This window comes from Heterodontus francisci, chromosome 10, assembly GCF_036365525.1.
Source record: "Heterodontus francisci isolate sHetFra1 chromosome 10, sHetFra1.hap1, whole genome shotgun sequence".
NCBI lineage: Eukaryota > Metazoa > Chordata > Chondrichthyes > Heterodontiformes > Heterodontidae > Heterodontus > Heterodontus francisci.
The window spans coordinates 98,052,143-98,079,623 of record NC_090380.1 but is presented as its reverse complement, the minus strand read 5'-3'; the positions used below and the strand labels follow the sequence as shown (position 1 = coordinate 98,079,623).

General features: G+C 42.9%; 1 protein-coding gene across 1 annotated transcript; it reads right to left on the bottom strand.

The window, feature by feature from the left end:
• atp5po (ATP synthase peripheral stalk subunit OSCP) lies at positions 1-26,660 on the bottom strand. Its single transcript, XM_068041125.1, has 7 exons — positions 26,570-26,660; positions 19,273-19,323; positions 16,081-16,191; positions 6,363-6,492; positions 4,644-4,756; positions 3,404-3,490; positions 1-247 (listed from the first exon to the last, which is right to left on the bottom strand). Exons 1-7 carry the CDS (start codon positions 26,639-26,641, stop codon positions 134-136), a joined length of 678 nt encoding a protein of 225 aa, XP_067897226.1. The 5' UTR covers positions 26,642-26,660; the 3' UTR covers positions 1-133.
• Positions 26,661-27,481: the final 821 nt, after the last annotated feature.

Genomic DNA, 27,481 nt, shown 5'->3' with positions numbered 1-27,481 from the left:
TTTCAGAGGAAGATGCTTTTATTAAACTTTTTGCACAATAATGGAAGTCCATCATATACAGTGATCACTGTACACACAGTGGAATGGATTTACAGCAAACGTCCAACAGGAAATTACTCAGATTCAGATGCTGTTACATAGCTTCATTTATTAGTTTGCTGAGTTTCTGAACCTTAGTTTTTGTAGACATATCAGCGTATTTATCACCAACACTGACAATCATTCCACCCAGGATTGAAGGATCAGTCTAGAATTTAAAAAAAAAGTTATTTTCTTATGAAATAGAAACGTGTGCTTTACCGCAGTTTTGAAGCCACAGTGCTTGATCATAAATAACAAAACGTGAGAAGCATATAATCTGGTTCTCTTGATAACTCACTGATATTAACCAGCAAAGACTTGAGCCATAGAGACTAGAAAGAAGATTTCCAATCTATGCCAAGTTAGCTGATCTCATCTGGTCAAGTGGTAGGAATGATATAACTGGTTTCACTAGCATTTGGTTTGTTTGCGTTGGAGGTGGGAAGGGTGGTGTGGGGAGGGGAGGGTGCAGTTGTAAAGCAACAGAGCTTCTGATTGCTTTCTAGTTCTCCTACTGGAAGGGCATTTGTGTGAACAGATTAGCAGCAGGAACATAATTAGATTTGGCTGTTATGTTCTATGGTTCAATAGCCTACAATGTTCAAAGTAAAGGTTCACACATGGATAATAGTCAAGGCCATCATTTATAGCTCTCATGGAACCATAAGCAGAATCACCAATAATCCCAGGTAACAAAATAGATTTTGACTTACTCATTCACCAAATTGGTATTTGAGTCAGGTATGAAAGTGTGGCTAGCACATATAGAAATGTACCTCAGCAGGGAGTCAAGCCTTCAGGAGAGGGCAAGGTAAAAGAAACAAAAGGAAAAAGGTACAAACGAACTTATTAGCGAGAGGCAGCATGGTTTTGTGAAGGGGAGGTCGTGTCTCACTAATTTGATTGAGTTTTTTGAGGAAGTGACAAAGATGACTGATGAAGGAAGGGCAGTGGATGTTATCTATATGGACTTCAGTAAAGCCTTTGACAAGGTCCCTCATGGCAGACTGGTACAAAAGGTGAAGTCACACAGGATCAGAGGTGAGCTGGCATGATGGATACAGAACTGGCTCAGTCATAGAAGACAGAGGGTAGTAGTGGAAGGGTGCTTTTCTGAATGGAGGGATGTGACTAGTGGTGTTCTGCAGGGATCAGTGCTGGGACCTTTGCTGTTTGTAGTATATATAAATGATTTGGAGGAAAATGTAGCTGGTCTGGTTAGTAAGTTTGCGGACGACACAAAGGTTGGTGGAGTTGCGGATAGTGATGAGGATTGTCAGAGGATACAGCAGGATATAGATCGGTTGGAGACTTGGGCGGAGAAATGGCAGATGAAGTTTAATCCGGACAAATGTGAGGTAATGCATTTTGGAAGGTCTAATGCAGGTGGCAAGTATACAGTAAATGGCAGAACCCTTAGGAGTATTGACAGGCAGAGAGATACAGGTCCACAGGTCACTGAAGGTGGCAATGCAGGTGGATAAGGTAGTCAAGAAGGCATACGGCATGCTTGCCTTCATCGTTCGGGGCATAGAGTATAAAAATTGGCATGTCATGCTGCAGCTGTACAGAACTTTAGTTAGGCCACACTTAGAATATTGCGTGCAATTCTGGTCGCCACACTACCAGAAGGACGTGGAGGCTTTGGAGAGGGTACAGAAGAGGTTTACCAGGATGTTGCCTGGTCTGGAGGGCATTAGCTATGAGGAGAGGTTGGATAAACTCGGATTGTTTTCACTGGAAGACGGAGGCGGAGGGGCGACATGATAGAGGTTTACAAAGTTATGAGCGGCATGGACAGAGTGGATAGTCAGAAGCTTTTTCCCAGGGTGGAAGAGTCAGTTACTAGGGGACATAGGTTTAAGGTGAGAGGGGCAAAGTTTAGAGGGGATGTGCAAGGCAAGTTCTTTACACAGAAGGTGGTGAGTGCCTGGAACTTGCTGCCGGGGGAGGTGGTGGAAGCAGGTACGATAGCGACATTTAAGAGGCATCTTGACAAATATATGAATAGGATGGGAATAGAGAGATACGGTCCCCGGAAGTGCAGAAGGTTTTAGTTTAGGCAGGCATCAAGATCGGCGCAGGCTTGGAGGGCCGAATGGCCTGTTCCTGTGCTGTACTGTTCTTTGTACAAATTCTCCTTAAATATTAACTGTTTCTGGGATTTGCTCCCTTTTGATTTCTCTAATTCACTGCATTAACATTTTTTTCTTGGTCACTATTTCTTGTACCTCTTCTGGGAAAGCAAAACTGAAAATGGCCAAATTTGAACCTAGGAGAAACTGAAAAACTGAAAACACAAATACTAGAAATTGAATAGGATCCAAACTGGCATGAAAGAGGTGGTGGTAGGGGTCCTGCATGTAAATCAGAAGATGCTAGGATCCAATCAAAATGATCACTTTTTAAAAAGTGAAATAATAAATTGTGTCCATGTTTCCACTTAACTATATTAAAAAAAATTCAAAAGTTTGTCCTTTACATCCTTTTATCAAATATTTGAGTTACATTTACCATTAAAAATCTGTATCCCCATTTATAATGGAGGCTACTTATGAAAAATGGCCATGTTGCAAATACATCTTCTCTCACTGATGGCAATATGGCATTGGAATTTTACATCTCCTTGTACTGCAAAAAGGCTCCTAAGCTCCAACAAACTTTTTTTTTTAATTGCCAGTCTTGCTTAAGTATAAATAATATACATTAGAGTGTTTATATAAGTGACAAGAGATATAGTAGAAAGTAATTCCACAGAAACGCATGGAATGTACAGTGCAGAAACAGGCCATTTGGCCCAAGTGGTACATGCTGGTGTTTATGCTTCAAAAGGAAATTGGATAAATACTTGAAAGAGAAAAAAAATTAAAGGGATATTTGGAAAGAGTGGGACTAACTAGATTGCTCTTCGAAACAGTCAGTGCAGACTTTGTGGGTCTAATGGCTTCCTTCTGTACTATTCTATAATTCTATGAGCCTCTTTCCACCCCTCTTCATCTAACCCCATCAGTACAACTTATTTCTTTCTCGTTCATGTGCTTATCTAGCTCCCCTTAAATGCATCTATGCTATTCACCTCAACTACTCCTTGTGTTGTGAGTTCCACATTCTACTACTCTCTGATGCTTCTCCTGAATTCCCTACTGGACTTATTAGTGACCATGTTATATTTATGACCCCTGGTTTTGGTACCCACATAAGTGGAGACATCTTCTTTACGTTAACCCTATCAAACTCTTTCATAACTTTAAAGACCTCAGCTTTCTCTCTTTTAGCGAAGAATCACAGCCTTTTCTGGCCAATTGTTTCTGTTTCACTTTACCTTGGTCTCCAGTTTCAAGGTTTCACCTTTTTTTAGAAAACCATTAAGAGCAGTTTTTAACTCTGTAAGATTCGCTTCATCCAGGGGCTGCCAAATGAAGAAAGAAAATGTCAAATTCAGATTTTCAAGTAGTCATTTGTTAGACTTGCAGTTCCTTATATGGTTACATTCTCTATATAATTCAACTACCTTCACTATCAGGCTCAATAATCTCCATGGTACACACACAGTAAACAGTGGCTGCATGTCTGTGGCGCCTAAGTTCTGGTTTCATTTCCTGCAATGTTCTGTTGCTTGTATTGGTGTCAGTAACTGCTTCTTCCTTCATTTAATTCTCACTTTGTTTACAGTCTGATAGATTTAAAGCTGCTGCTCTCTATCTTCCTGTCCTATATAGCATCCCAGTAAATCAATGTTCTAGTTTTCTCTCAAATTGTTCCACCTATGTTATAGCTAATGGCTCAAACTGAGCCTTTTCCTGTTAACTCTCAAGTTCGTCATCCGTTATCTCTTCTGCTCAATGCACTCTTTTGGTAACTGGTCCACTTTATCTTTGCTAATTTCCTTCAGCTCAAGCACCCCAGCACACTCAACTTCAAAGTTTTAATGTTGAATTATTACATTTTATTCATCACACCTTTCAAATAATTAGCCAGCAGCTCTTGGCTTTTATGGCACTATCCTCAATCCTCCTTCACCCATTACCATTTCTGGCCTCTCTCCCATTTCTTATCTCAAATTCTCTCTATTGCTAAAACCACCTCCAAGTGTTCAGTTTTTTTCTTCTTCATGTCGAATACTGCTTTTCCCCTTCAACAACTACTAACTCTCTACAAAAGCACAAATCCATCCAAGATTATATTGTTCCCATACCTGGGGATGCTTTTCAGTCCTAGATAATAAACAAGATTAAGCTCCGACATTTGGTGATCTCTTTCACCTTCAACCTCTCTTTCTATTATAATTTTTCTCTTCACTTCCTCCAATAACCCTGAGGCTTTAAAGTCTAAGCTTAGTGTTATCTAATCATTATTTCCTGGTTTACCTAGTCGTTTGTTTTCAACCTTGTCGCAGTGTCCACTATGGGCCTTGGATCTCGTCTTGGTTTCTCAATAAAAACATTTGTTTTGGTACTTATCACTCTACAGTGGTCAATACAAATTCGCAAAACGGCTAGTGAACTTGAAGTTTACCATTTAACACACATTAACACAACTTTACACGAAAGAACTCATTTTACCTGAGCAGTAGTGACTGAGCAGAGAACCTCCCCACGATGTGCACTCATGATCTTGCTAAAAGCAACAGCAACATCAGGGGTCTGGCGCAACCGCCCATTCTCAGCTAACAAGTCTGAAGAAAATATATAAGATTTCTGTCATTACCACCGCTTAATGCTTAATCTTGAAACTCATTGGGATTTGGTTCCAAGTGTATCAGCCCCCTGGCTAAAGGAGGATCCTAATTTCGTCTTCTGTGACAATTATATGCTTTTTGCAATACTCCTAGGCAGAATATATATGTTCGCATTATGAATTAAGACACAAAAATATTTTGATTTCATCTTTTCATAGTAGGAAGATGTTTTAATTAAGTGAACCGTGACCAAAAAAGCTGTTAAGCTGCAAGAACCGAGTTGAATGTAAAAAGCAAGAAGGTGGTAAGTCTCACTGAGTGTGATTGGGGCATAATTAGTGGAATTTTCAAAATTTTACTCTATTTCGCATTTAACCAATTGATTTTACCAGTTTAATAGTAGGAGCTGTTTAAAATGGTTTACTTTTTAAACCATGGGGCGGCACAGTGGCGCAGCGGTTAGCATCGCAGCCTCACAGCTCTAGCGACCCGGGTTCAGTTCTGGGTACTGCCTGTGCGGAGTTTGCAAGTTCTCCCTGTGACCGCATGGGTTTTTGCCGGGTGCTCTGGTTTCCTCCCACAGCCAATGACGTGCAGGTTGATAGGTAAATTGGCCATTGTAAATTGCCCCTAGTGTAGGTAGGTGGTAGGAGAATGGTGGGGATGTGGTAGGGAATATGGGATTAATGTAGGATTAGCATAAAAATGGGTGGTTGTTGGTCAGCACAGACTCGGTGGGCCGAAGGGCCTGTTTCAGTGCTGTATCTCTAAATAAAATAAAAATAAAATAAAAACTTCCTGCCTGAAATTTCAAAAGGTGGCAGATAATAAAATTAGTCATAATAATACTGAAGAAAATCATAAGGAATATTGTATCTTCTAAAGGAAAATTGAATGAACATTTGAAGCAGAGGAAAATGGCAGGTTACAGAAAGATAGCAGGGTAAAGCTATTAGTTTTAGATGGCTCTAGAGCCCGCACAGTTACAAATAGCCAAACTGCCTCCTTTTGTGTTGTAAATCTCTATAGCTCTATCCATCAGATAGCTGGAAGGTAACACTTTTTTTTGTGGAAAATTTCAAACTACCGAAAACAAAACCGTACCTATAACTAAACCTATGCAAGACAACTATTAAGATATATGGACTCCTTTTTCTAATTATTTCAAGTATTTTACACTTTTTAACACATTTTAACACAATTGCAAAAAATGACAACTGTACACAGACAATATTGTTTTGCGTTTTCTCACTTATTAGCAACTGATTCTGTGGGGTGTGGGGTGGGCAGTGGGCGAGAGAATGTCTTCAGTTGGCATACAGAAATGTGTCCTTTTTTTGGCCAATAAATAAAAATAATTTGCCCACTAAAGTGCAAATACAGTTTACTAATTGATGCTATTGTGTTTATAAAGCAACTGTATTCAATTTGGATAGATACTGTTATCAATTGTTTGACATTAACATTTTTGAATGGAATAATTACTAGATTACCAAGCTGTATTGTGACTTGCAATTCAAATATTCTGTTTTTGCAATGTTATATGGATTACTGAAAATATTGCCAAATGCAAAATTATTTTGGAGGTAACGCAATCACTTACTGACAAAGTTGAGCATGATTGGGGAAACTTTCTGTTTTAACAGGATGTCATTCACAGTTTTTTGCTTGATATTACGCTTAACATGGGGATTGATGACCACGCCATAGAATTTGGGATCTTTCATTAGTGACTGTAACATAAACAAGGAGATGAAACGGTTAGCAAGTCAAAGTATAGCAAATAAAAGATTACTCTGAAGGAAGTATCTAGAATGACTAAAATAGCCATCAGCACATAGGGACAAAACATGCATATACTTCTCCTTAGTTGCAGTATACTAAATTATTGCTTTGACAACGTTAAACGTCATTGCTTTGATGTCAAGCTATCAAGGACTACGGTTTCTCGCAAGGCCAATGCCAAGTTTCAGGAAGAATTTGGTTAATAAAGGAAATCTCTGTAAGCACTCTTGAACAATTCTTACCACTGACAAACATTCGCGAGCAGGGTGCTTATCTTCAAAAATGGCAAGGAAATAGTTGGTAAAAACAATGTACATTACAGTAAAAACAAGTCTGAAGAGAAGGGTACATCAAATAGTAAATTAAACATTTGACATCCATATCAGATAGCAGGTACGTCATGCCATTTAGAGTCGTGACACACCTTCCATCTAATAGGACATCCCCTCACACTAGGACAGTCTGGGATGAAGAAATATGTGCAAGGAATTGAAACACCCTTCACAAACAGATCAGCACAGCTTACAGAAGAAATCTCCTTCTATGGCTCTCAATCAATAGCTTCTCCAATTTCTGGATTTTATGCTTTTTTTAAAAATTGGATATCACAAACATAAATGTGTTGATTATACCACTTCGAAAATAGTATTTTTTCAAATTAATTATCCAGCTTATAAAAGATTGAAGAAAAACAAAAAAAAATTGCACCTTGCTAAAAAGAGAGAGAGAGAGAGAGAGAGAGCGCACACTGGGGCTACAATGTACACTGATGATTAATATGATTAAGTGACAATAGATGGAGATTTTTCTGTTGACTTCTAAGGCCAGCACAGGTTTCAGAGTGCAATATTGCATGGAATCATTGAATAGTGAAGCACAGAAGGAGACCATTCATCAGTCTGTGCCGCATCTTTTGAAGAACAATCCAGATAGCCCCACTCCCCAGCTATTCCTATATCCCTGCAATTTTTTATCCTACAAGTATTTATCAAATTCCCTTTAAAAGCTACTATTGAATCTGTATCCTACTGGACAGTGTATTCCAAATCCGAATCTTACGACAAGGTGAGAAAGGGTTCTAGGGGTTCCCTCTGTCTTTTCCTGGTTTGACTGTAACAGGGTTAAATTTTTAAAAACACCATGTTTTAGCTTCCTCGCAGTGAATCCTTGTTCACTGCTCTCCAATTGTAGTGGCAAAGATATCAACCAGACAGGTTTTCTTAGATTTAAACAAGAAAGGTGTAAGTTTATTAACCTTAAAAGTCCAATTTGGTTAAAACTACTATGAATAACGCAATGCGACCTGCTTTAGGTCGGGAAAAAGAACCCGACTGAACCACAGTGAACCTGAGCCCGACCCGGCCCGAGTCCCTCCGATTTTGCCCTGAGCCCGACCCAAGCCCGCCACGACCATCAGTTTACTTGTCTTCCTGACATCAAACCTGCAAGAAGCTGCAGCGCATGCACGGGACGTCATAGTGACGTCACTCGCTCACTGCGCAGACTCAGTTTTGGCCCGGACTCCCAGCTCAGGTAAGTTTTTTTATTTTTAATACTTACCAGCAGAGCACTTACCATGTGTGTCTGGCCCGACCTGACCCGACTTGATCTGGACTCGGCCCGACCTGACCGGAGCCCAAAAGTCGGCCCCGGAAGATGGGCCCGACCTGACCCGAACCTGACACGTCGTCGGGTCCCGTTGGGTTCGGGTCGGGTAGCAGGCCTCTAACGCAACCACACTAGCATGCATATATGATAATACACGTAGATAGAGACGGAAGAGGAGAAAGAATAAAGGGGAAAAGTTTGAAGCAATAGCTGGAGTTCATTTACTATCTTTTGAGTTCGATGTAGAGTCTTTGAATGCAGTTAAATCTTGCTGTTTAGTTGGGGCCCAGTGCACGCTTTCAAACTTGTTTCGATGTAGGAGTCTTCTCTCTTGAGGTTTAAGTGGCTTCAATGGATCTGGAAATTCAAGACAGTGAGAGCCAGGGAGAGAACTTCCTCTTCTTTTGCCTTCAAATTGCAGTCTCCGTTTTCAAACTGTTCTATGAACACAATTCAAAAACCCTGGGTCAGCATGTGACTAGGTTTTCCAACAAACTCTCTTGCGTTTTTTGTGGGTTTGCCATCTTAGCAGACACCCTTAGTGGTGGTGGGGGGTGGGGATGGAATGCTGGCTTGTTACACATTCAATGTTTGGTGATCCATTTGGGTTCACTGGATCAGGGAGCAGTTCCACTGTCTCCTCCAGGCAACTGTCTCTTAAAATGCAAATGTTTCCAGCCACAGCTGTGATCACTTTGAACAAATCATCTTTTCAGTCCAGCAACAATTTAAAATTAATATTTCATTACAAAATTAATATGCCTCATTCGTGACACGTGGGATCTTCATGACACCTCCATACCCAGAACGAAATGCGATTTCTAGAAGAGCATTTCATTAAAAGACTAGAGAGAAGAATAAGTATAGGAAAACACACATGCATCTCTTTCATTCAGAAATCCTAAAAATTGTTACCGCCTGTCTTTTCTCGGTAGCAGTGCCGCTTTAAACTGCCCTTTTTGGCATCCCAATAAACATGTTGAGGTCTGCAGGGGGAGGATTAGATTTAATTAGCCCTATGTTGGAGTTCTGCTCATGAGAGTCAGTAGTGGGTGGATCTATTCTGAACTTTCGTTCAGAGCTTTGATTAGTCATGCAAGGGTTTTCCACCTTAGGGGATGGTTGGTTCCCTTTTCTCCTGACTGTGGGGGTGGATTCCTTGCTAATCTTCCCTTTGTCCTGAGACAGCCCTGCTTGTAGGTATTTGTCCGGATGCGACTGGACCCCACTGCGGCACTTTGACTAGGTGAGGCATCACCCTCACGGTTTCTCTGCCCCCGGAGGACTTTCTTTGCTGGTTTCTGTAAATGTTGTAAGCAACTCTGGTGGGGTGCTTCTGGTGTCTGTGTTTACATAGGAGGATGTGGGGTAAATCTTTTAAAACTTTTCAGGGATGGCTGTCCGGACAGTTGGGGTTTCCATTCGGGATTCCTCCCAGACTTCATTTAACCTGCCCGCTTTGTCCCATTTTCCCCTTTCCTCCCTAACGTTTTGCCAGCTCTGTTGCCTGCCTGTCCCCTTTTGTTCTTGACAGGGGTCCCTTAGAGTTCACCAGCCCTTTGCTGGAGGGTCCTCCAAACACCGATACAGGACTTAGGGGTGCAGATTTCACTGTAGGTTGGGGTTTCCCCTCAACCTGGCACATGTGGCAATTCCTACAGGACTCCACCATATCTTTGTGGAGCTTTGGCCAGTTAAACTACTGTCTTATGCAGGCTTTGGTTTTTTATATACTGACATGATCAGCCATTGTAATCTCATGGGCCCTTCTTAATATTTCTCTCCGGTATCTCTGCAGCACCACTAACTGGTGAACCACCGTCCACTCTTTGTCCTCTGGTCTGTGAGGAGAAGTTCACTTCCTCATCAGTACCTCATTTTTAAAATAATAGCAATCAGGGATGGCCTCTGCTTCAATTTCAGACTGGGCAGCCTGTGCTCTCCCAATACTGGGTCGGCTTGCTGAGCCTCGGCTCGGAGAGATTCATTTAATTCATTCCCTGGGTTTTCTAACTTTCCAAAGAAAGTCTCAGACAGACCTCAAGGTCATCTGCCTGCAGTGCCAATTCAGTCTACTCTGTGGGAGCTGGTTTGACCATTCACTACACATTCAGGGAAACTGCAAGGGATTGTCTCCTGCCACTGCCCTGTCTCTCTGACCTCCTGCAGTCTCTCTTTCACTACTGGGGAAGCTACCAGCTTTGCCCCCGCCAAATCATTACCTCGGAGCAGGGTAACCCCGCCGACAGGCAAACTAGGGACAATCCCAACGATCACCGGTCCCGAAACTAGGTCGCACTCCAAGTGCGCTCGCGTAAAGGTACAGGCGTGCACTGCCCTCCAGGACCATTCACCACCATTCTGGTATTTCCTGCACTTTCTGGGGGAAAGGTCAGGCCTTTTGCCAGTAAAAGGGATCTAGTGGCCTGTGTCCCTGAGGGTTACTGTGGGCTTGCTTGCCCCACTCGAGGGGTATGGGGTTACTCTCCCTTCAGACACAAAATCCTGATAACCTTCAGGAATCCTATTAAACTTTCCTGCACTCACAGCAGTGTGCTTCCTTGGCCTTACTACTGCTGCAGTTAAAGCCACAGCTTGTTCAGCTCTGCTTTCCATCAGGGTCCTTTCTCCTTCACTGAGTGGGTGTGCCCTGATTAACCCTATAGGCTTTCCCCATAGTTTCCAGCAGTCAGCTGTTAGATGACCTGCTTTATTACAACAGAAGCACACAGGTCTCCGGGTCTCACTCCTACTTACAGCACCTTCCTTTTTGGCTGGAGGAGGGCCCCCTGTGTCTTCTGCTTTTCTTTCCCTCCCAGGACTGCTTGGGCTTCTAGCACCTTCCCACCCTTTGCCCTTTTTGGATTTGTGGGGGTGATTAGGAAGGTTTTCCTCTGGGGAACTGACTTATAGATGACAGCAAACTCATCAGTCAGCACTGCGGCTTGACGGGCTCGATGAACTTTCTGTTCCTCTACATGTGTCTTTTTGGAGAGTGGGAGAGAGTTTTTAAATTCCTGTAGCAAAATTACCTCTCAAATTTTCATCGCTGGGCTGCACTTTAAGAGCCCTCAGCCACTGATCAAAAGCCAGCTGCTTACTTCTCAAACTCCAGGTAAGTTTGATCAGCTTGCTTCTTGGGGGGTTCTAAACTTTTGGCGATAGGCTTCCGGTACTAATGCGTGTGTCCCGAGGATAGCATTTTTTGTCAATTCATAATTGCATCAACTCTCATCTGGCAACAGGGAATAAACCTCATGGGCTTTGCCTGATAGCTTGCTTTGTAACTGCAGATTCCAAGTTTGAACTGGACACTTTAACCGCTTTGCAAGTTTTTCAAAAGATAAAAAAAATGCTTCCACGTCTCCCTCATTGAATTTTGGAATCAATTGGGAAAATTTTAACAATTCTGTACCCAGCCCTGAATTACAATCCTCCATCTTGGCCATGTTTTCACTGGGGTTACTCTGGCACCCCCTAGTTAACTCAAGCCAACTCAACTCTCCGCGCATTCCTTCTGAAAGGTTCTTTCTCTCTCCTCTCTCTTCTGTCTCTCTCTCTCTTCAAATTCAAGTTTCCGCTGTTCCAATTGTATCTTTGCTAGCAATACCCTGTCGGAGTCAATTTCTAACCCTGTTTTTACTTCTTCAGATTCAAGGGAAAAAGGTTGGCTACTAGTCTTAGGAATTCAGACTTTCTAGCTTTGGCACAGACAATGATCCCGCACTGCTCAGCCATTTTTCTCAACTCTTCCATAGACAGTGCTTTTAACTTATCTCAAGTTACTTCACCCTGGCTTGGGGAGTTACTGGCTTCAGTCGCAGACATGTTAGTATTCAATCACACACAACCACAAGAAAACCTGTATTGAAATCTTTTCTCTTTTTGATTGGGATCAATTTGACTTCTCACTTCCAATTTCTCGTTTGTCTGTGGGTCGAATCCAGATGCTAGCCCCCAAATTTCTGTTCCGACTAGGTGAGAAAGGGGTCCCCTCTCAGCTTTTTCCTGGTTTGACCACAACAGGGTTAAATTTTTGAAAACACCATGTTTTAAGCTTCCCCTCAGTGAATCCTTGTTCACTGCTGTCCAATTGTAGTGGCAAAGAAATCAACCAGACAGATTTTCTTAGATTTAAGCAAGAAAGGTGCAAGTTTATTAACCTTAAAACTCTAATTCAGTTAAAACTACTACGAATACGGGACGTGACCACGCTAGCATACATACGCGATAAACACACGCAGATAGAGATGGAAGAGGAGTAAGAATAAAGGAGAAAAGTTTGAAGCTATAGCTGGAGTTCATTTACTGTCTTTTGAGTTCGATCTAGAGTCTTTGATTGCAGTTAAATCTTGCCGTTTAGTTGGGGCCCAAATTTGTTTCGATGTCAGAGTCTTCTCTCTTGAGGTTTAAGTGGCTTCAGTGTATCTGGAAATTCGTGAGAGGAAGAGACCTTCCTTCTCTTTTGCCTTCCAATTGCAGTCTCTGTCTTCAAACTGTTCTGTGAACACAATTCAAAAACCCCGGGCCAGCAGGTGAGTCATGTGACTAGGTTTTACCAACAAACTCTCCTGTGTTTTGTGTGGATTCTCCATCTTAGCTCACACTGTCAGTGCAGGGGGTGGGGGGGGAATGAATGGAATGCTGGCGTGTTACACATTCAACGTCTGATTAAAATCTATTTGGGTTAATTGGATCAGGGAGCAGTTCCATTGTCTCCTCCAGGCAACTGTCTCTTAGAATGCAAATGTTTCCAGCCACTACTGTGATCTCTTTAAACAAGTCGTCTTTTCTGTGCAGCGGCAGTTTAAAATTAATATTTCATGTGAGGAAATTAATATGCCTCATTCATTGCAGTTGGGGTCTTCATGACACTAACCACTCGTTGCATAAAAAGGTTTTCCTCATGTCACCTCTGGTTCTTTTACCAACACCATAAATTTGTATCCTCTGGTTATTGACCCTTCAGCCACTGGAAACAGTTTCCCTTTATTTAATCTATCTAAATCCATTATGAGTTTGAACACCTCTGTCAAATCTTTTTTGAGCCTTCTCTGCTGTAACGAGAACAACCCAGTTTCTCCAGTCTGTCCACATAACTGGAATCTCTCATCCTTAGAACCATTATAATAAATCTCTTTGTACCCTCTCCATTGCCTTAATGGCTTTCATATCCTGAGTGGCGTGAAATAGGGCTGGGTTCTTGCACCCACACTTTTTGGGATTTTCTTCTCCCTGCTGCTTTCACATGCGTTCAAGTCTTCTGAAGAAGGAATTTTCCTCCACACAAGATCAGGGGGCAGGTTGTTCAACCTTGCCCGTCTAAGAGCGAAGTCCAAAGTACGAAAAGTCCTCATCAGGGAACTCCTCTTTGCTGATGATGCTGCTTTAACATCTCACACTGAAGAGTGTCTGCAGAGTCTCATTGACAGGTTTGCGGCTGCCTGCAATGAATTTGGCCTAACCATCAGCCTCAAGAAAACAAACATCATGGAACAGGATGTCAGAAATGCTCCATCAATATTGGCGACCACACTCTGGAAGTGGTTCAAGAGTTTACCTACCTAGGCTCAAGTATCACCAGTAACCTGTCTCTCGATGCAGAATTAAATAAGCGCATGGGAAAGGCTTCCTCTGCTATGTACAGACTGGCCAAGAGAATGTGGGAAAATGGCGCACTGACACACAACACAAAAGTCCGAGTGTATCAAGCCTGTGTCCTCAGTACCTTGCTCTATGGCAGCGAGGCCTGGACAACATATGTCAGCCAAGAGCGACATCTCAATTCATTCCATCTTCGCTGCCTCCGGAGAATACTTGGTATCAGGTGGCAGGACCGTATCTCCAACACAGAAGTCCTCGAGGCGGCCAACATCCCCAGCTTATACACACTACTGAGTCAGCGGTGCTTGAGATGGCTTGGCCATGTGAGCCGCATGGAAGATGGCAGGATCCCCAAAGACACATTGTACAGCGAGCTCGCCACTGGTACCAGACCCACCGGCCGTCCATGTCTCCGCTTTAAAGACGTCTGCAAACGCGACATGAAGTCCTGTGACATTGATCACAAGTCGTGGGAGTCAGTTGCCAGCGTTCGCCAGAGCTGGCGGGCAGCCATAAAGGCGGGGCTAAAGTGTGGCGAGTCGACTTAGCAGTTGGCAGGAAAAAAGACAGAGGCGCAAGGGGAGAGCCAACTGTGTAACAGCCCCGACAAACAAATTTTTCTGCAGCACCTGTGGAAGAGCCTGTCACTCTAGAATTGGCCTTTATAGCCACTCCAGGCGCTGCTCCACACACCACTGACCACCTCCAGGCACTTACCCATTGTCTCTCGAGATAAGGAGGCCAAAGAAAATGGACACAACACTGCAACTAGGGCCAAACTAGTGTTCTATATAGGTTTAGTATAACTTCCTAGCCTTTGTACTCTATGGGCTGGATTTTAAAGCCCCTCCGCTGGAGGGGCAATGAAGATCAATACGGCGGAGGCCCAACACTAGCAGGCCCTATACCGATTTCGGCGCGGCGAGGGCTCGCAGCAGCTGCCCTGCCGCTTGGTGACAGGACCACAATTTACATATGGATGTAAATTAACATACCTGATTTAATGATGGTCCCTTCGCCTCCTTAATCGCCACACCGATCTTCATTCGGGCGGCCGACAATGCCCCTCCTTCAAATCCCTATTCGGGGAAACAAAGCGCAACACCTGTGTGGGGGGGGGGGGGGGGGGGGGGCGGCGGAGGGAGAGGAGTTTTTTTCCCCCCACTGTGCAGGAGAGGCGTAATAGGGTTACAAAGCTGCGGATTGGTCGGCAGGGGGGGGGGGTGATGTAAAGGGGCAAAGGATAAAGGTGCCGACCCTTGGCTGGGGGCTGTGGTGCGGTGGGAATGTCAAATTTGAAATATCTGTAATCCGGGGTGAAAAGAGCAGGAATGTTGAGATATGCCATTGTAGGGGGGGGGGGTGGTGGTAGAGTGCCTGGTTAGTTTATTTAATTCAGTTTCATGCAACTTACCTGGCCATTTAAATTTAAAATGGGCCTTGAGGGTTGTATGCCCTTTAAAACTAGCACAGGATGCAGTTGCTGGCGGGCGTTGTTGCGGGCGCCGCGGCCATGCAAATGAGCCGCCATGTTTGAAATCGCGGCGGCTCCGTGACATGGCACCCAGGTACCACATTTTCTTTACGTCCGCCTCCTACTTCGGTGGTGGAGTCTTAAAATGCAGCCCCATGTCTCTACTTATAAAGCTTAAGACCCCATATACTTTAGTTGCTTTGCTAGCCTGTCCTGTCTCCTTCAACGATTTGTGAAGAAACACCCCCAGGTTTCTCTGTTCTTGCATCCCCATTAAAATTGTACCATTTAGCACGTATTATCTCACCACATTCTTCCCACCAAAATATATCATCCCACACTTTTCTGCATTGAATTTCATGTTATGTTATTCCACCAGTCTATCAGTCTCAATGTAAAACTAAAGACATTTGGCATAGTTCATGCAAATATGAGAGCCTTCAATTTACATTATTGGATTTTACTGAACTTTTTTTTAAATAAAGGCCTACCTTCAAGATATTTTACTGCTCTTTTGGATCTCTACTCATGCAGCCTTATCAGCCAGGTGTGGAGGCAGGTGACCTGCTCCAGGCCTTTGTCAGTGCCATTCCAGACAGATATTAGATGACCGAGGCACCTGAGGTAATCTTTTCGTATCAATTTTCTTTATCATGAAGAATCATACAACTTTTTCCTCATTGATGCCGCCTCCCCAAACTTGAGATTCGGAATTCTTACTCTGACAGTTCTTCATTTGACCCCAACTTTACAGCTACTTTTAAAACTCTAAGCTAATGTGTGAGGCTGTACAACTTTAAATGCATCTTTCTTTCACTTAATATAAAGGCTGTAAAGAATCTCCACTTACAAGTATCTTGTGTAGTTCTTGCTCCACTTGATCCAGTTTCTTCTGCTTGCTGGCAGCAGAGTACAAAGCTGTGGCATATCTACCTTCCACTCCATAGACTTGAATAGGTGGCTGAGCGTAAAAAGATCAACTATTAATTACATATCTAGTCTTAGTACAGCAAAGAAGAAATTAATACGTCTCAATTTCAAATAAATATGTGCCAATGATACACAGTGAAGCTGTGTGGTGATTTTTGCTATACCATCAGTATGTTTAGTTTAGTTTAGAGATACAGCACTGAAACAGGCCCTTCGGCCCACCGTGTCTGTGCCGACCATCAACCACCCATTTATACTAATCCTACACTAATCCCATATTCCTACCACATCCCCACCTATCCCTATATTTCCCTACCACCTACCTATACTAGGAGCAATTTCTAATGGCCAATTTACCTATCAACCTGCAAGTCTTTTGGCATGTGGGAGGAAACCGGAGCACCCGGAGGAAACCCACGCAGACACAGGGAGAACTTGCAAACTCCACACAGGCAGTACCCGGAATTGAACCCGGGTCGCTGGAGCTGTGAGGCTGCGGTGCTAACCACTGCGCCACTGTGCCGCCCTATATGCTGCAGCAAAATTTATACAAGCTAATGAATTTGATGTGGTGCATGTGTCTTGTGATAGTCAGCATTTATCACCTCATGTGGTTCCCACTATCTGTGGCAGACTCGTAACCACCAATAAGTCACCTGAATATCATACATCTCAAAATGCTCTCCAGTTACAGTGCAAGCTTGTGGTGGGGAGGACAATAATATATAATTGTAGTGCTCCGTGTCTTTCTCACAGCTAAAGTGGAAATAGTAAGAAACTTTCAAACGCTCAACAATGTGCTTTACTTAATTCTATTGACAATGTTGTAATTGGACTTCACAGCAATATGATGGGCTGGGAGAAGAGAAAGAGTTTATCATCAGATAAAGATAAAGTCAAGAACGCTTTGGCTGATAAATTAATTTAGATCACATTTACATATTTTAAAACTTGTCTGTAGTTGAAAAACCATCTCCCCGCTTTCCCCCCTAAAAGGAGGATGTTAATTTCCAATTCCTCCTCTGTCATCTTGGACTCACCGGACCCTGCAGAAAACCTGCCCTTGTTACTCCATCAATGAGGTAGTCATTTGAAGGTCTGCAGTAACAGCTGGAGTCTACTCACCTCCATCCCTTCCATCCTTAAGACACATTTTGGGGGTAGGGCATTTCCACCAGCCTGGCAAGTGCACTGATGAATCAACACATTGGACCAATGCTGCACCAGTATAGTCTTCAAAAAAACATTTCCCACAATCACAGCAATAGAAACACCAATGTGTCCCATTATAAACTACTATGGGAACTAGTCATCTGGTAAGCTAAAATAGAACTTTATCACTATCTCCTCCAAAAGGACCAATGAGTGGGAATAAACTAGGAATCAGTTTGTACTACAGTTCTGTCAAAGGAAGATCGTATTATGAGAAGCACTAATACAAAAATGAAATACTGTAGGTATTTGTGGAGTGACAAATAGTTAGCATTTCAAGTCAATGACCTTTCATCAGAACTGGAAAAAGTTAGAGATGTAATAGGTTTAAAGCAAGTAAAAAAAAAAGGGGTGGGGGGGGAAAAGGAGAACAAAAAGGAAGATGGATGGCAAGAGAGATTAAATGACAAAACAGTCGATTGTGAAAAGGCAAAGGGAGCGGTAATGGGACAAATAAAAAAAGTATGTGAATGGCACAATCACATACTTACGAATATACAAATAGCTACTGTTCAAAAGCAAAAAGAGAGAAAAATCAAAACCAACAAAGGAAAAGGAAAGTGGTGACATAGGTTATGATTGGAAATTGTTGAACTCAGTGTTGAGTTTGAAAGGGTGTAAAATGCTGAATCAAAAGGTGAGGTGCTGTTCCTCAAGCTTACATTGAGCTTCACTGAAACACTGCAGAAGGCCGAGGACAGAGAAGTCAAAGTGGGAGCAAAGAGGAGAATTTATACGATGAACTACTGGAAGCTTGGGATCACGCTTGCAGACTGAATGAAGGTGTTGTGCAAAGCAGTCACCCAGTATGCGTTTAGTCTCCCAAATGTAGAGACGACTGCGTTACAAGTAACGAATACAGTATATGAAATTGTAATAAGTATGAGTAATTGCTGTTTCACCTCACCTTTTGGTACCTTGAACAGTGAGAAGGGAAGAAGTACCAAACATATCTTCCCCTTCCCTCCCCTTTCAGAATTCTGAAGGGATCATTCCCTCTGCGACACACTGGTCCACTCATCAATCACCCCTCCCCTTCACATGCAAGCTCAGGAGATGCAACACTTCCCCTTTACTGCCTCCATTCTCACCATCCAAGGCCCCAAACACTCCTTCCAGGTGAAACAGCGATTTAATTATACTTCTTTCAATTTCATATACTGTACACATTGCGGTCTCCTCTTCACTGGGGAGATCAAATGCAGATTGGGTGACTGGTTAGCGGAATATCTCCTTCAGTCCACGAGCATAACCCCGAGCTTCCAGTTACCAGTCATTTTAATTCTTCACCTTGCTGCCACTCTGACCTCAGCCTCCTGTAGTGTTTCAGTGAAGATTAATGCAAGCTTGAGGAACAGCATCTCTTCTTTCTATTCGGCACTTCACAGCCTCAAGATTGAGTTCAACAATTTCAGACCATGATTTCAATTCCCATTTTGTTTTCTGGTTTCGGTTTTGCTCTCTCATTTTTCTCTTTTTTTTGGCTTTCAGACAGCGATTCTTCATGATTCTGCTATTCACACCTCCTCTGGACACATCTTTTGTTTTTTTTAAAACTCTCTTTGGTCTCTCACAAACTCTTTTGTCACTTAATCTCTCCTGATTTGCACCCTATCACAGACCTCCCCTTTTGTTCTTTCCCGACCCTCCCACTTCATTGGCTTAAAACCTATTACATCTCCAACTTTTCCAAGTTCCGATGAAAGATCACAGACCTGAAACTTTAACCTGTTTCTCTCTCCACCAGTATTTCCAGCATTTTCTGTTTTCATTACTGTATTATGAGTAATAGTTTGATTATGCAGTCAGTAAAACTGTTACTCTCTCTTACAAAACTATTTTTGCAAATGCACTTTATCAAAGTTAAAAGATAAATTAAAAGCTTTAAACTATTACGTACCATGACCAGTTTGCTCACTGGTTTGACTGCTGTGGTGCTGAAGCAACGAACCTAAAAATGTCAAAGGAAATATATCAACTTTAACTGACATTAAGATTCACATTCTGCAGACACGGATCAAAGATTAAAACACAAACACAAAGATTACCGTACGATGTGAGACATTGAGGCCCTAGAAAAATTGAAGTTAATGGGAATCGGGGGAAAACTCTCCACTGGTTGGAGTTATACCTAGTACAAAGGAAACGGTTGTGGTTGTTAGGCAAAACATCTCAGCCCCAGGATATCACTGCAGGACCTCCTCAGGGTCGTGTCCTAGGACTAACCATCTTCAGCTGCTTCAACAATGACCTTCCTTCCACTATAAAAGATCAGAAGTGGGGATATTCACTGATGATTGCACTGTGTTCAGTGTCATATGCGATGACTCAGATACTGAAGCAGTCCGTGCTTACATGCAGCTAGACCTGGGCAACATTCAGGCATGGACTAATAAGTGGCAAGTAACATCTGTGCCATGCAAGTGTACATCAGAGGCCTGGAATTCTGCAGTGAGTAACTCATCTCCTGACTCCCCAAAGCCTGACCACCATCTACAAGGCCAAAGTCAGGAGTGTGATGGAATACTCTCCACTTGCCTGGATGAGTGCAGCTCCAACACTCAACTGATTCCTGGGAGGAAGGGGTTATCTTATGAGGAAAGATTAGACAGATTGGGCCTGTATCCATTGGAGTTTAGAAGAATGAGAGATGATCTTATTGAAACATACAAGATCCTGAGGGGATTTGACAGGGTGGATGCTGAAAGGATGTTTCCCCTAATGGGAGAGACTAGAACAAGGGGACACAGTTTAAAAATAAGAGGTCTCCCATTTAAGATGGAGATGGGGAGAATTTTTTTCTAAGTGTTGTCAGTCTGTGGAATTCTCTTCCCCAGGGAGCAGTGGAGGCAGGGTCATTGAGTTAGATAGATTTTTGATTGACAGGAGAGCCAAAGGCTACAGCAGGCAGACAGGAAAGTAGAGTTGAGGCCACAATCAGATCACCCAAGATCTTATCAAATGGTGGAGCAGGCTCGAGGGGTCGAATGGTCTACTCTGCTTCTAATTCACAGGTTTGTACGTAAGAAGGTTCACACATCCAGGACAAAGCACCCATTTGATTGGTACCCCATCCACCGCCGTAAACATTCACTCCCTTCACCACCAGTGCACAGTGGCAGCAGTGTATACCATATACAGGATGCAGAACAGCACCTCGCCAAAGCTTCTTTGGCAGTACCTTCCAACCCACACCCCAAGGACAGCAGATGCTTGCGAGCATCACTACCTGCGACTTTCCCTCCAAGTCACATACCATCCTGACTTGGAACTATATCGCCGTTCCTTCACTGTCACCGGGTCAAGATCCTGGAACTCCCTTCCTAACAGCACTGTGGGTAAATCTACACCAGATGGAAAACCATTTTCTCAAGGGCAATTAGGGATGGACAACAAACGTGGGCCTAGCCAGCGAGGCTCACATCCCATGAAAAAAAAATTAGGACACATCGCTTGGGCACAACAGGAGGGCCAATCTGAAATGCATAAAAGATATATTCTGCACTCAACCTTACAGAGATAACTTAGAATATTTTACCAACCCTGCCCAGACAGTGTCTTTCCAGATCAGTACAGTAGTTCTGCAGAGCGAGTTCCAGATTTCGACTACCAATTGTGAAAAATTGCTTCCTGATTTCACTCCTGAACAGCCTAACACGAAAATTATGCCCTCTTATTCTGGATTCCCCAAACAAACAAAATAGTTTTTCTGTATCCAACCTATCGAATCCACTTATAATGTTAAAGACCTTGATTAGATCATATCTCAAACTTCCAAATTCAAGGAATAAAAGCCAAATTTATGCAACCTGTCCTCAATTTAAGTCTTAAAGACCCAATATCATTCTGGGGAATCTACGTGTAGGCCCTCCAGAGTTAAAGCTGATTATGGTACTACAGATCCAAAGTCCATATGACCAAAATTCTGTACAAATGAATTATCGCTTCCTTACTTTTGTATTTTAACCTACTTGAGATAAAGAACATTAACTTTTTTTGATTGCTTTTGTACCTGTTCACCAGATTTTTTAGTGATGTGTGCACTTGGAAACTCAACTCCTTTTCCTCTACCACTATTAAGAAATTATACAATGTGTCTTTCTCTAATCCAAAGTGGATGACCACACACACACTTCCCCACATTGAATGACAGGTTCGGTTCCGGGTACTGCCTGTGCGGAGTTTGCAAGTTCTCCCTGTGACCGTGTGGGTTTCCGCCGGGTGCTCCAGTTTCCTCCCACAGCCAAAGACTTGCAGGTTAATAGGTAAATTGGCCATTGTAAATTGCCCCTAGTTTAGGTAGGAGAATGGTGGGGATGTGGTAGGGAATATGGGATTAATGTAGGATTAGTATAAATGGGTGGTTGTTGGTCGGCACAGACTCTGTGGGCCGAAGGGCCTGTTTCAGTGCTGTATCTATGACCTCTGCAATAGTTTCGGACTCAATATTGAGTTCAACAATTTCAGAACATGACTGCTCTAATTTTTTCAGACAGCTGCTGCTGCCATTTACAGCTGCTCTAAACCCATCTTTTGTCTCATTACCCACCACTTTTATCTTGCACTAACATCCCTTGTCATTTAAATTACTCCTGACTTCCACCTTATCAAAGTCCTGCTCCTTTTGTTCTTTCCTCTCCACCCACTTCCTGCCTCTGTACTTGCTTAAAATCCATTACATCTGTAATATTTTCCAGTTCTGACGAAAGGTTACCAAACTGAAGCATTAACTGTTTCTCTTCCGACAGATGCTGCCTGACCTGAGTATTTCCAATATTTTGTTTGCATCTGCAATAGCTTTGCCCACTCATTTAATCAGTCTATGTCCCTTTGTAACTTCCTGCTCCAGTCCACACAACTTACTGTGCCTCCTAACTTAATGTTGTGTATAAACTTAGATATTCAACTCTCTTTCATTCAGGTCATCAACAAATGTGGTGAAAAGCTGAGGCCTCAGCACATGTCCCTGGGGAACCCAATTTATCATATCTTTGCAATCAAAGCACAAACCCTTTATCCCTACTCTAGGGTTTCCTACATCCCAACCAACCAATGACATTCTGCAATTCAGTATGCCCTCATATTTTCTAATAATCTCTCATTAAAAACCTCATAAAATGCCTTCCGAAAGTCCAAACAGACAACATCCATAGACACTCCCCAATACACCATGCCAGTAAATCAAGTAGACTACAGACAGTACTACAGAAATTCTCTGGAAATACTCAGCAGGTCTGGCAGCATCTGTGTAGAGAGAAACAGAGTTAATGTTTCAGGTCTGTGACCCTTCATGACCCTCCCGATGAAGGGTCATTGACCTGAAACATTAACTGTGCTTCTCTCGACACAGATGCTGCCAGACATGGAGTATTTCCAGCATTTTTCATTTCAGAGTTCCAGCATTCACAGTAGTTTGCTCTTATTACACAAATTTTCTGATCAGTTGGTACTTGTCCAAGTGTCACTGTACCTGACAATAGATTCAGTAACTTTCCCACAATTGACTTTGAACTGACAGCTCTGCAGTTAGCAGGTTTCTCCCTTCTTATATTTTACAATTTTTCAATCCAAAAGGCACAATTCCTGAACCACTGCAATCCATCTGGAGCAGGTACACCCATAGTGAGGTTAGGAAGGGTGTTCCAGGTTTTTGACCCAGTAACAGTGAAGGAACAGCAATATAGTTCCAAGTCAGGATGATGTGTGATTTGGAGGGGAGACAGGGGTGGTGTAGTGGTAATGTCACTGAACTAATAATCCAGAAGCCCAGGCTAATGCCCTTGGGGCATGGGCTCAAATCCCACCAGGGCAGCTTCTGGAATTTAAATTTAATTAATCATTAAAAAATCTGGAATAGAAAGCTAGTCTCAGCAATAGTGCCACGAAACTATCAATTGTCGTAAAAACCCATCTGGTTCACTCTGTCCTTTAGGGAAGGAAATCTGCTGTCCTTACCTAGTCTGGCCTACATGTGACTCCAAACTCACAGCAATATGGCTGACTCTTAACTGTCCTCTGAAATGGCCTACCAAACCACTCAGTTCAAGGGCAATTAGGGATGGGCAACAAATGCTGGCCTGCCAGCAATGCCCACATTCCATGAAAGAATTTTTTTAAAAAAATCAGACGGAGACCTATATTTGGAGATTCTTTACATTTTCAGGCATCTTTCAGGCTACACTTTGGAAAAGTACTAGTGGATGAATTGTACAAACTGTTGTGCTTCAGATCCAGAGTGATTGGTGGTCAGGAAAATAAGGAGTCTTACTCACAGTATTGGAACTCTCTTCCCCAAAAGGCAGTGGAAGCGGAATCTTTGAATATGTTTAAGGCAGAGAGAGATAGGTTCTCGATAAGCAAGGGGGTGAAAGGTTATCGGGGGTAGGTGGTAATGTGGAGTAATCAGTTCAGTCATGAACTTACTGAATGGCAGAGCAGGCTCGAGGGGCCTACTCCTAATTCATATTTTCATATTGAGATTCCTAAAAAGTGCAAGATATCGTACTCTATCCAACATTGTGCAAGTTAACAGTCTCTGTACTGAGTTATCTGATTTCGATCAGAATATAACTGTGTAATGAATAAAAGCAAAACACTGCAGATGCTGGAAATCTGAAATAAAACCAAAAAATGCTGGAAATTACTCAGCAGGTCTGGCAGCATCTGTGGAAAAAGAAGTAGAGTTGACGTTTCAGGTCAGTGACCTTTCATCAGATAAAAGGTCACTGACCTGAAACGTTAACTCTGCTTCTCTCTCCACAGATGCTGTCAGACCTGCTGAGTATTTCTCACATTTTTGGTTTTACAACTGATTTGCTTTAGTTTCCTTGAACTAGACAAATGAGAGAAGGAAAAACAGTCAGGATACAGTAATTTCTGATGACCCTTCAAAAACTATAACCTTGTTCCTTAGTGCAGATAGGACTCCAGCCACTGCTGGATTTCCCCTTCAGCCCCCAATTGATCTTAGCTTTGCTAGGCCCCCTTCGTACTATATTTAATCAAATGCTGCTTAACACTGAAGGCATGTACTCTCACTATTCCTCAGGTATTCCAATTCTTCCAACTGCATACAGATCAAAATGATGAAATCAAGGTTGACTGGTTATGGCAGAATCCGAACTGAGTGTTAGCAGCTTATTGGTGAGTACAATTATCTTGATGGCATTAGTGATGACATTTTTCTGATCATTGGCAGGAGGCTGATAGGGCAATAAGTACCCAGAACAGATTCATCCTGCTCTTTGTGGACAAGGCCTACCTGGACAATGTTTTATAATTGTTGGTTAGATGACAGCGGTAGAGCTCTGCTGGAACAGCTAGTTAGGGGAAGTACCTCTTTGTGATGCACAGATTTTCAGCAGTACAGCCAGGATGTTCGCAGGTCCCATAGCTTTTACTGTGTCTAGTGAATGCAGCTACTTATCATATGGAGTGAATTGATTTGGGTGGACACTTCCATCAATGATGATAGGAACTTTGTGAGAGACAGTAACCTGTCTCTAGATGCAGAAATCAACAAGCGCATGGGAAAGGCTTCCACTGCTATGTACAGACTGGCCAAGAGAGTGTGGGAAAATGGCGCACTGACACGGAACACAAAAGTCCGAGTGTATCAAGCCTGTGTCCTCAGTACCTTGCTCTATGGCAGCGAGGCCTGGACAACGTATGTCAGCCAAGAGCCACGTCTCAATTCATTCCATCTTCGCTGCCTCCGGAGAATACTTGGCATCAGGTGGCAGGACCGTATCTCCAACACAGAAGTCCTCGAGGCGGCCAACATCCCCAGCTTATACACACTACTGAGTCAGCAGCGCTTGAGATGGCTTGGCCATGTGAGCCGCATGTAAGATGGCAGGATCCCCAAAGACACATTGTACAGCGAGCTCGCCACTGGTATCAGACCCACCGGCCATCCATGTCTCCGCCTTAAAGACGTCTGCAAACGCGACATGAAGTCCTGTGACATTGATCACAAGTCGTGGGAGTCAGTTGCCAGCGTTCGCCAGAGCTGGCGGGCAGCCATAAAGGCGGGGCTAAAGTGTGGCGAGTCAAAGAGACTTAGCAGTTGGCAGGAAAAAAGACAGAGGCGCAAGGGGAAAACCAACTGTGTAACAGCCCCGACAAACAAATTTTTCAGCAGTACCTGTGGAAGAGCCTGTCACTCTAGAATTGGCCTTTATAGCCACTCCAGGCGCTGCTCCACACACCACTGACCACCTCCAGGCGCTTACTCATTGTCTCTCGAGATAAGGAGGCCAAAGATTAAAGTGAAATTACCGACTCAGCACATTTGGCAGTCAAGTCTCTTGCAAGCCTGTGCTGGGATCCATCGTGGTTGAGGATTCATATACTATGGAACCACCTAATAGATGCATGTCCATCACCATTTTTGACTAGATGCATTATGGATACAGTTTCATTCTTATATATTGGTTATAGGTCCAGTATCTGTGTTTATAGCCTACTATTTTTAGTGTATTCCATGCATGTAACTCTGTAGTGGCTTCAATAGTTTGGCACCTAATTCCAAGATATGTCTTGTGCTGTTTCTATTTCACTTTTTTACACCGTGCATTGAACTACAGCCAAGCTCCTGACTTGATGGTGTTGGAGAAGTGAAGGATGTGATGTGCCATAAGTTTAAGGATTGGTATAGCATCCAATCTGTTTCTTCCAACAGCCCACAGCACCTCATACCTTTACAGTTTTGAGCAGTTAGATCTGTCCTTTGTTTGCTCCACTTAGCACAATAACAGTACTTCAATTTACACAAAATGTTGATAAAAAATAAAATTAGTTCATTCAGTAAAGTTATTTAAATTCATTTCTCCCATACTGTAAGGTACTGTAATTAAATGCATTCCAAATAAATAACCCAAGTGAATTCTGAATATCAAGAAAGGACCACTTTTGAAGAGTCAAAGTGAAATTTGATAATCATGTCTCAAACCCTCTACATTTAAAAGAGCTGAAAAAATGTTAATCTTATAAAAACGAAGACCATAAATGACTCCAATATATTTGCCAACATTTCAAGTCAGCAATACAATCCAAACCAATGTTACAAGCAAATTCACTGAATTAAACCTTATTTTAATGACCGCAGATTCAGTAGAAATATTAGAAGCTACAGAACATCTAACAATCCAGGTTCTATCCTCCATATGAACTTAATTAAAGCCTCTCCCCATCACCTTCAGACAAAGTCGAGCCGGTGCCGCCATCTTCTTTCCCCTGATGTAGGTCAACCCAAGGCCTTGATGCATCGGAAGTGGACTTTTTGCGCATGCGTCACTGCACTGGTATCTCTGGGACTTGTAGGCGAAGCGGGGAAATCTGTGTACAGAGAAATAGAAACCTCGGGAGGCGAGGACTACAGCTCCCAGCAGCTACCTGAGCGCGGGCAGCGGATTGGTGAACAACTCTCGCGAGGAGGACAAAACTGAACTCACTGACGGGTCACTAGGTTGTGTACTCTCCCTTTTCCATGAAAGTTAGACTTAAAGAGGAATTTATAAACTGGGCGACAGAACAGCGGCAGAGAATAATCTAGAACAGAGCAGCGCTATTATAGAAGCGATGTATGAAAGGGTGAAGGTGCATCTTTTTGTGGGTTGATGTTTATTCTTAAAGAGGGGAATTTTCTCAGTGAACTTAACGGTTTTAGATTTCTGGTTCAGTAGTCTTGTAAAAAAGTGGCTTGCATTTCTCTAAGTACCTAAATTCTGTTTGTGTTCTCACCCTTCCTGTAAGGACTCCAATCCTTTCCCCAGCTCCATTGCATCTGTTCTTATGATGCCACCTTCCAGAGCTTCCAAAATGTACCTTTTCTTCAAGCCGAGGTTTCCCTCTGCCCTGATAAGTGGGGCCCTCAACTGAGTCTGTCCAATTTCCTGTACTTCAGCCCTTCCATCACAACCCCAACCCCACCTTCCTAAACTGCTTGGGATCTCCTCGGTTCACTTTACACTCCATTAGCCTTTGCATTTAACAGATTATCTTCCACCATTTCTGCCACCTCCAACGTGATCGTACCATCAAACACCTTTCTCCACTGACCCCCCCTCCCCCCTTTCCCTTTCAGAATTTCAAAAGGTTCATTCTCA

What these genes read in the sequence shown, in the direction of transcription:
- atp5po (XM_068041125.1), bottom strand. Translation starts at nt 26,641, where the DNA reads ATGCATCAAGGCCTTGGGTTGACCTACATCAGGGGAAAGAAGATGGCG. An exon ending in CGGCTCGACTTTGTCTGAAG is followed by an intron (nt 19,324 to 26,569) that starts GTGATGGGGAGA and finishes TGACATTTTTAG; the next exon opens with GTTCGTTGCTTCAGCACCAC. An exon ending in AAGAACTACACAAGATACTT is followed by an intron (nt 6,493 to 16,080) that starts GTAAGTGGAGAT and finishes TTTATGTTACAG; the next exon opens with TCACTAATGAAAGATCCCAA.